Raw genomic sequence first — 10,482 nt, forward strand, 5'->3', positions numbered from 1 at the left:
TCACTCATCTCTTGACTCACTCATCTTTTGATTCACTCACTCAACTCTTCACTCATTAACTCATCTCTTGACTCATTCACTCATCTCTTGACTCATTCACTCAACTCTTGACTCACTTAGTCATCTCTTAACTCACTCACTCTCTCTTGACTCACTCTTTAATTTCAGGTGTGAATGTACAAGACCAGACTTTGTACTCTCTGCATCATCATCTTTGTCTATCTGATTGGCGTTATAGTTCTCTCCAGTTTATGACTTGACTTGGACTCGAACCACCAACCTCCAGATCCGAAGTCCACCGCGCTAATACATTTTCTATACATTTTGACTTCTGATTAGTCATCTCTTGACTCACTCTCTAATTTCAGGTGTGAATGTACAAGACCAGACTTTGTACTCTCTGCATCATCATCTTTGTCTATCTGATTGGCGTTATAGTTCTCTCCACAGTTTCCATCCATGATTCGAGAAAGGTGAGTAATAGAAGGATAGAATAGAATAGAATAGAATAGAATAGAATAGAATAGAAAGGTGAGTAAATTGAGCGTTAATCCCCGGGTGAGATTTTCAAGACGAAGAGTAGAAAAAATGGGGAATTATTCTTTTCCTTCTACAACTTTACTCGTAGATTTCGAGATAATTTTAATCTGCATACATATGTAAATTTGAAGAATACCAGAAATTTTTGAAGAATTTGGTATTGAACAGCTGGTAAAGCATCCGCCCGTTTGACAGCTTTCAAAGGATCAATAAAATTGGTTTATAGAAGGATAGGATATAATAAAATAGAAAGGTAAGTAAATTGAGCGTTAATCCCCGGGTGAGATTTTCGAGACGAAGAGTAGAAAAAATGGGGAATTATTCTTTTCCTTCTACAACTTTACTCGTAGATTTCGAGATAGGTAATTTTAATCTGCATACATATTATGTAAATTTGAAGAATACCTACCAGAAATTTTTGAAGAATTTGGTATTGAACAGCTGGTAAAGCATCCGCCCGTTTGACAGCTTTCAAAGGATCAATAAAATTGGTTTAACTAAAGAAACTTCAAATATACCTTTTTTGATATCTGACGTTACGAAAAAAAGGAAAAAAAAAATCTGGAACCTAGGATAAATGATGTGAATTGGTAGCATCCACCAATACATACGTCATACGAGTCTATTGGTGTTGTGAATTGGTAGCATCCACCAATACATACGATCAATAAAATTGGTTTAACTAAAGAAACTTCAAATATACCTTTTTTGATATCTGACGTTACGAAAAAAAAAAGGAAAAAAAATCTGGAACCTAGGATAAATGATGTGAATTGGTAACATCCACCAATACATACGTCATACGAGTCTATTGGTGTTGTGAATTGGTAGCATCCACCAATACATACGGCATACGAGTCTATCGGTGTTGTGAATTGGTAGCATCCACCAATACATACGGCATACGAATCTATCGGTGTTGTGAATTGGTAGCATCCACCAATACATACGTCATACGAGTCTATTGGTGTTGTGAATTGGTAGCATCCACCAATACATACGTCATACAAGTCTATTGGTGTTGTGAATTGGTAACATCCACCAATACATACGTCATACGAGTCTATTGGTGTTGTGAATTGGTAACATCCACCAATACATACGTCATACGAGTCTATCGGTGTTGTGAATTGGTAGCATCCACCAAAACATACGGCATACGAGTCTATCGGTGTTGTGAATTGGTAGCATCCACCAATACATAAGAACCTTTTTGTTGGTTAAACTCTGTAGGACTTTCACTGACGACAAATTTCATTTCAGGTCGGTTACAATGCTGCGGGCCGGAGTCGCGCTATGGAAATGTCCGGGTCGGCCTTGGCCCGGCCCAAGTATCACATCCAGTGGTGCAGGCCGCTGCACTACATCGAGAGGCCGGAGGGCAGGCCTATTATCGGCCATAATAGTCATCTAACTGAAACCAGAAAATGGACCACTCACCCTCAGACCGCCTGGCAGACAGTCGGAACGAGTGTGGCGGAAAAAGTTGCCGACCTATGTCTCTCATGCCTCATTTACATTCAGCTCACTTCTGTGGCAATGAGCAGGAAAGTGGGCAGGGAATTGGGCATGACGAGAATGTAAACACCTCACTCGCCTCGCCACTTCTACTGCCACTGCTCCTGCCCTGTGCTCCCCTTATTGTCGGTTTTTTGTGCACGAGTCAAAGGACCGGCATGACGAGGAGAAGGGGCAGGAAGGTAAGGTAGCTACTGGAGTAAGGTAGCTACTGGATTGTCCTCACGAGGCTGAGTACACCCCGAACTGCAAGCACAGAGCCGAAAAACTTCGACCCCGCCTGGAATCGAGCCGGGGGGAACCTAGTGTGATACCCGCTCGGGTTCGGAGGTTCGCTGAAACTTACCATTTCTCTCATAAGCCGCAGTCTCTTCTCAAGCCGAATTACTTGACGGAAATAGTAGTACTCGTAAACCTGCGGATTATGCACGAACACATAACGAATGGCCTTTATTTCTTCTCTCAGATTGAAATCATCACTACTGTCGTCGTTGGGGTCGACATAGTTTCCGATGTCTCTAAGAATGTACTCGTTGTGGACGAGGTTCGTGTAGAAAATCAGGCGTCCCTGAGGATCTCGGTGTTCCTGACCTGTCAATCAAAGAACAAACGTTGAACAACCAGCAGCGATAGCACGTTGAATGTACCAGTTCCCCCACGGATCACTGAAGTTAAGCAACGTTGCGCGTGGTTAGTACCTGGATGGTGACCATCTTTGGAATTGTGTACTGCTGGGTTCCCGGCTCTACTCAGACTGCGTGAAGTTAAATTGAGGAGGCGGGTTAGCTTGTCCGCGAATGGTGGTATGTATAATTTATGGCACTTAATACTTAGGCCGGCCACACACTATGAGGTAGACCTGTATGGTACACCTGATCAGGTCCTTCTGTTAGGTCTACCTGGTACCTGATGAGCGTGCCGGGAGGCGCGCGAACGTCAAGAGTTCGAAGCGCCGCCCGGTAACCATAATAATAGAAAGTAAAAATCGATTTATAATGTTTATATGTGACTAATTAGAAGGAAATTGGTTACCTAGATAGTAAAAAGTCTCTGTTCGATCAAACAAATGTGTATGAACTTGACTAGTTTGAATATTCAGATGAAACCGGATGCCCGCCTACATAAACGGTATCTTCCTTGTGGAAGTTGGCTACTCAAGTCATGATGGTAAATAGGAAATTAAACAATGTTCCATCCCTCCAAAATAACTATCAAACTTTAACAAAGAAAACCCGGCTGTATCTACTAAACTTAAGACTCTTGTTAAGAGACATACTGTTCAAACCATGGAACTCATAAACTTCAGGGACATAGGTACTGTTGAAAGCGTGGTTCAAACCATGACCTCTCGTATGGACGCCTAGTGTGATACTCGGCCACGGAAATTTCTCTGAAAATCCATTCTTCTTCGTCCACAGATTGGCGTCAGTTCTTCTACGACAAGCTCACCGCGTGGCGGGAAATGACGCTCGACTGGCTGCACAACTTCCCCGGCCCCATCCACATCATCACGTACGAGGACCTCGTCTCGAACCTCCCTCACACGCTCCTCTCGATCCTCCACTTCATCGAGCTTCCGGTAACGCAGGCGGATTTGGACTGCGCCGTCCGCCGACGCGAGGGCATCTTCCGGCGACGCAAGCGGAAAACCAAACTGCAGCCGTTCACCAAGGAGATGAAGGTGCAGCTAGAGTACGAGTGGAACAATGTGTTCGCCCAGATCAACAGTCTGATTGATCAGAACAGCAGCAGCTATTTGTAAAAGAGGAACTACAACAGTCTGATTGATCAGAACAGTAGCAGCTATTTGTAAAAAAGGAACTACAACAGTCTGATTGATCAGAACAGCAGCAGCTATTTGTAAAAGAGGAACTCCAACAGTCTGATTGATCAGAACAGTAGCAGCTATTTGTAAAAGAGGAACTACAACAGTCTGATTGATCAGAACAGCAGCAGCTATTTGTAAAAAAGGAACTACAACAGTCTGATTGATCAGAACAGCAGCAGCTATTTGTAAAAGAGGAACTTCAACAGTCTGAGTGCACGAACACATAACGAATGGCCTTTATTTCTTCTCTCAGATTCAAATCATCACTACTGTCATCGTTGGGATCGACATAGTTTCCGATGTCTCTGAGAATGAACTCGTTGTGGACGAGGTTCGTGTAGAAAATCAGGCGTCCCTGAGGATCACGATGCTCCTGCCCTGTCAATCAAAGAACAAACGTTGAACAACCAGCACGGATAGCACGTTGATTGTACTAGCAGCTATTTGTAAAAAAGGAACTACAACAGTCTGATTGATCAGAACAGCAGCAGCTATTTGTAAAAGAGGAACTTCAACAGTCTGATTGATCAGAACAGCAGCAGCTATTTGTAAAAGAGGAACTTCAACAGTCTGATTGATCAGAACAGCAGCAGCTATTTGTAAAAGAGGAACTACAACAGTCTGATTGATCAGAACAACAGCAGCTATTTGTAAAAGAGGAACTACAACAGTCTGATTGATCAGAACAGCAGCACCTATTTGTAAAAAAGGTTCAAGTTTTCTGGCTAGGGAACGTTAAACAGGGAGGAGAATAGAGAATAGCTAACCCTAACCAGCCTAGCTAGCTGGCAGTTCTTCAAAGGCTTCTCTCTGCTTTTAAAGAACAAGCACAAGTTCTCACGATGTTTGACGGTTCAAGTTTTCTGGCTAGGGAACGTTAAACAGGGAGGAGAATAGAGAATAGCTAACCCTAACCGGCCTAGCTAGCTGGCAGTTCTTCAAAGGCTTCTCTCTGCTTTTAAAGAACAAGCACAAGTTCTCACGATGTTTGACTGCGTGTCTGGCTAAGGGAAGTTAAACAGAAAGTCTACTAGTGTCTAGATGTGGGACTGTAAACAGAGAATAGCTAACCCCCCCTAACCGGCAGTTCTTCAAATGGTTCTCTCTGAGCCAATTAAACATGGCTACTTGGCTAGAGACCTTCACCCCGGTGCATGTGCATGGCTGATAGAAGAGACATCTGTGGACGATTCATTTGACATCGGTTGACGTCAATCAACGGCCGCGACCGGTCGACTATGTCTGGACACACCAGTCATACACAATAAACTACCATTTATTACCTATACTCGTAATCCACAGAGAATAGCTAACCCCCCTAACCGGCAGTTCTTCAAATGGTTCTCTCTGAGCCAATTAAACATGGCTAGAGACCTTCACCCCGGTGTATGGCTGATAGAAGAGACATCTGTGGACGATTCATTTGACATCGGTTGATGTCAATCAAGGGCCGTGACCGGTCGACTATGTCCGGACACACCAGTCATACACAATAAACTACCATTTATTACCTATACTCGTAATCCTATATTGACCTCATGTACATATTTATATAAGTATAATGTCATTGATATTAATATTATTGTTATACTTATAACTAATTAACTACGCTAAACAATGTAAGGGCCATATTGTTTTTCGTCCAGCAGCACTCGATCGCCCAGATGGTCACCCATTCGGATACCAGCCACGCTCAACTTTGCTCAACAATGATTCATCGGGAAATGGTGATCTCCGGGCCGCGAGCTAGCAAGTTCTGATCTTTGTTGGGACTAAAAGATTCACTCACCAAAAAGGAAGGGTGACCTTTGTAGATTCGTAGAAGCAGCACTTCGAATTCACCATTTCCCGATGAATCATTGAAGTTGAGCAAAGTTGAGCGTGGCTGGTATCCGAATGGGTGACCATTTGGGCAATCGAGTGCTGCTGGACGAATAACAATATGGCCCTTACATTGTTTAGCGTAGTTAATTAGTTATAAGTATAACAATAATATTAATATCAATGACATAAATGACATTATACTTATATAAATATGTACATGAGGTCAATATAGGATTACGAGTATAGGTAATAAATGGTAGTTTATTGTGTATGACTGATAGTGTTAGTCGAGTCAAGGGTTTATATTTTTAAAATAAATGCAAATAATTATCGGAATAATTATTTAGAAAAGAATCTCTACAAATTAAAATATAAATTTTAAAAGACAATTGAGATTCGACATTCAACTAAAGAAAGTTTGGTGAGCTTTCGGGAATACTCAGATTCCCATCGTCAGACCAAGATCGCAAGAGAGGTGTTGACTCTACGAGCGCTGGAGTTGAAGTGAGACTATGGTATGCTGTTTAATAGGTTTTGATATATGAAAACAGTGTTCCCTACATCAGTTTTAAAGTTAATAGAGTTCTTTTCTTGATTAATATAAAAAACTTCCAAGGTTTTTCTTGACTCTACAAGCGCTGGAGTTGAAGTGAGACTATGGTATGCTGTTTAATAGGTTTTGATATATGAAAACAGTGTTCCCTAGATCAGTTTTAAAGTTAATAGAGTTCTTTTCTTGATTAATATAAAAAACTTCCAAGGTTTTTCTTTTTTCCAATGATCTTCTTTAGTAACAATTTTAACATTATCAAATTTAAAGGTATGATTTTCTTCAAAGGCATGGGTAGCTAAAGCTGCATAAACAAGGTATATTCTATTGTCTATTCCAGTGGTTCTCAAACTGTGCTCCTCGAAGAGCTTTCAGGTGCTCCGCGAAGAGCTTCCAGGTACTCCGCATAGTCTCATTTTTCTTACCACATTAAAAAAAAAAATCACACGAATATGTTTAGTCAAATGGGAAGTATTGGAACAAGCCGTACGGACCGTACGCTAATGAACATTTCCGAATCATTCCGAATTATTTTTATAAATTCCTAAAGGGTTGGGGGGGTGCTCCGTAGAGTTTACAGCAGTTGCTTGGTGCTCCGCGGCCAAAAAAAGTTTGAGAACCACTGGGGCTTTCTCCTATCCTCGTCCTCTCTTCGGTTTCAGGACGATAGAAACATGTTAGGTCAAGGGAACTGTAACAACAAAGGTCTTATCGTTCCGAAATCGAAGAGAGAAGGACAAGATAAGGGAAAGCCAGCCGTTCCGAGAACATATTTCTAAGGAAAAAAGGAATTTTAATTGTGTTAAGCATAAATGCTTGTCAAAAATGTCGTTCCCTGCTTAATGCACTACGCTAAAGAAAAAAAGCGCTATTAGAAAATCATCAAAATTAAAAGTAGGTACCTACATAGAGTACATCTTTGGTACATAGACTACATACCTAGGTGTTTGTGTTCGTTTATACTGCTCGCATACGATTGAAAAGTCCCTTTATATCCAGCAGTAGGCTACTGCTTTTATTGTGGTCAAATTAAAAATGAACTCCCCGTCTAAAAAAATGAGCTCCCCATCCGTGGCACAAGCTCTGCTTATACGGATGGGTATACCATTTATAAGAAAAATGTATGTTCTGAGTTTTTTGTCGATCAAGACTTCTGATTTATTTGATGGCCCGTCGAATATTCATCAAATGAAAGAAAGAGTAAGAAGCTCGGAATACAGATAGCATTACGTTGTATCTGAAACGGAATGAAACAGTTTCGTGTCATTAGCGATTAGCGCATTGACATCTATTCACTTCCTTAGGCCAGCCACTCACCATCAAATAGACCTGACAGGTAAACCTGATCAGTTGCACCTGTCAGGTCTACCTGATAGTGAGTTGCTGGACCAAGGAAGTGAATAGATGTGTGGCTAGACTTGGACATTTCTGCAATACTTCCAACCTAGCCCCGAGTGTGACTAGGAAAAGACAGCAGCACGCGATAGTCCAGTCGGTCACCAACCATCCGCAGCGTTGCTTAACTTCAATGATGAAAAAAAAACCTTCATACCTTAATTTCAAGGGCGGGAACAACGTCATGTCTTTGATCTTCTGACTCATTCTCATCAGCATCAAGAGACCTCGCCTCGTCCTCAGACTACACTTGTGCCAATGACTAAACCATGTGGCAGAACCCACGTGACACAACACTAACATCTCGCCGCAGAAGAAATACCTATAGGAGACGAAATTGAAGGCATTCTTAGCTAAATCCTCTTTAGGGGCGAGCTATTCATTTCTACCGAAAGTCACAACTTTGGGTTGGGTTGTGTTTTTGAATACAAATAAAGGTTTGACGTCACTGAGGTCCTTAGAGAGTGGTCCCCCGAGACCAAGTCTAGCCGAAAAGTTTATAGTGGGCGCAAAAATCTTCCGACTTCAGTCTTCAGAGCTTCAGACCGTCTGAGGGTCTGAGAGGCCTAGGTCTGAGTCTAGACAGCCGGAGCGTGAATGGCTGACCAGGCTGACCTTATCAAGGTGTGTCACGACCACCGGCCGTTGATATCGACTGAACCGTCCAAACTGCCTCGATAACAGAGTTTCACCTTGCCGGTCGACTATATTTGGATACACCTTTACAAATAGATCAGTTGCGCTTACTTGGGTGAGGTTTCTAAGACAAAGGACAGAAAAAATGAGGAACTAGGGAATTTTTCTTTTTCTTCTTCGATTTTTAGATCACGAGAAAAATCGATTAAAAAATGCCGGTAAGTCTTGAACGCTGACGTCACGGCATACGCTCCCGTAGGCGATGACGTCACATCAAATGTCCCGAGAAAAGCTCCCTCGCAGGCAACACATTAATCTGTTTGTGCGCATGCATTTCTGCGCAATTCATGTTTGTGCGCATACGTTTCTGCGCATATTTGAAGTCTGACGTCAGAGTTCAGTACTCTGACGGAAAATAAAAATTGAATTTTCGACCTTTTACAGTTATTTTTTCGGAGTTTTGACCTCAGATTTGAATTTTTCCCAACTTGTGTTTCTGCGCATCATCTGAAGTCTGAGTACTGAACTCTGACGGAAAATAAAAATTGAATTTTCGACCTTTTACAGTTATTTTTTCGGAGTTTTGACCTCAGATTTGAATTTTTCCCATAGGAATTGACCATTTATTAATAATTTTTACCCGTTTGCAACTGCTCCATTACGAAAATTACTCACCCAAAGTAGGCACATAAAAGGATGATACACTCGCAACCGGTTTTGATGCGTTTGGGTGTTGATAGTAGTTTATTAATAATTTTTACCCGTTTGCAACTGCTTCATTACGAAAATTACTCACCCAAAGTAGGCACATAAAAGGATGATACACTCGCAACCGGTTTTGATGCGTTTGGGTGTTGATAGTAGTTCATGCGCCAGAGAGCCGTACATGCTTGTTAGAATCATAAGGAGACCAATGGGGGAGCGAATTGAGAGGCTGCTCACGTAATAGTCATCTAACTGAAACCAGAAAATGGACCACTCACCCTCAGACTGTCTGACAGACAGTCTGAACAAGCTCCCGACCTATGTCTCTCAGATGAGACGGTCTGACAGAGTGAGTGGCTAGTATAAGAGATGAGTTGATGACACTAAACTTAATACTTACTCTTCTAACTTAAACCTATTTCGGTGATAAAGCACCGAGCTTTTTCACAACTTTTCTGGATAACTCAGCGTTACTAAGATACCAAGTATGTACGTACCTCCTTTGCAATCAATTCCCATTTTTCAATTATTTTTTTTTTTTTTTTCGCTGGAAATGTCACCACTGGTCACTACTTGAGTAAGGTAGCTACTGGATTGTCCTCACGAGGCTGAGTACACCCCGAACTGCAAGCACAGAGCCGAAAACCTTCGACCCCGCCTGGAATCGAGCCGGGGGGAACCTAGTGTGATACCCGCTCGGGTTCGGAGGTTCGCTGAAACTTACCATTTCTCTCATAAGCCGCAGTCTCTTCTCAAGCCGAATTACTTGACGGAAATAGTAGTACTCGTAAACCTGCGGATTATGCACGAACACATAACGAATGGCCTTTATTTCTTCTCTCAGATTCAAATCATCACTAGTGTCATCGTTGAGGTCGACATAGTTTCCGATGTCTCTGAGAATGTACTCGTTGTGGACGAGGTTCGTGTAGAAAATCAGGCGTCCCTGAGGATCACGATGCTCCTGACCTGTCAATCAAAGAACAAACGTTGAACAACCAGCGGCGATAGCACGTTGATTATACCAGTTTCCCACGACTAACTGAAGTTAAGCAACGTTGCGCGTGGTTAGTACCTGGATGGTGACCATCTTAGGAATTGTGTACTGCTGGGTTCTCGGCTCCACTCAGACTGGGTGAAGTTAAATTGAGGGGGCGGGTTAGCTTGTCCGCGAATGGTGGTATAAATTATGGCCCTTAATACTTAGGCCGGCCACACACTATGAGGTAGACCTGTATGGTACACCTGATCAGATCCTCCTGTCAGGTCTACCTGATACCTGATGATCAGGGCACACACACTATCAGGTAGACCTGACAGGTACGGCTGAAAACGTTCGTCTGTCAGGTCTACCTGACACCTGATGAGCACACACACAATCAGGTAGATCTGATTAGGTGTACCTGTCGTCAGGTCTACCTGATAGTGAGTGGCTGTCCTTGGAAACTTACCTAGAAGTAAAACCAGGGCGCTAGCGACCTCCGCG

General features: G+C 42.4%; 1 protein-coding gene and 1 pseudogene across 1 annotated transcript; both read left to right on the plus strand.

The window, feature by feature from the left end:
- The first annotated feature begins 360 nt into the window (after positions 1–360).
- Positions 361–2,124, plus strand: LOC113467457. The gene is made up of 2 exons (XM_026823647.1): positions 361–473; positions 1,804–2,124. Exons 1-2 carry the CDS (start codon positions 375–377, stop codon positions 2,122–2,124), a joined length of 420 nt encoding a protein of 139 aa, XP_026679448.1. The 5' UTR covers positions 361–374.
- Positions 2,125–2,677: 553 nt separating this feature from the next.
- Positions 2,678–2,795, plus strand: LOC113467468 (annotated as a pseudogene).
- Positions 2,796–10,482: the final 7,687 nt, after the last annotated feature.

This window comes from Diaphorina citri, unplaced genomic scaffold, assembly GCF_000475195.1.
Source record: "Diaphorina citri unplaced genomic scaffold, Diaci psyllid genome assembly version 1.1 scaffold480, whole genome shotgun sequence".
Taxonomy (NCBI): Eukaryota; Metazoa; Arthropoda; class Insecta; order Hemiptera; family Psyllidae; genus Diaphorina; species Diaphorina citri.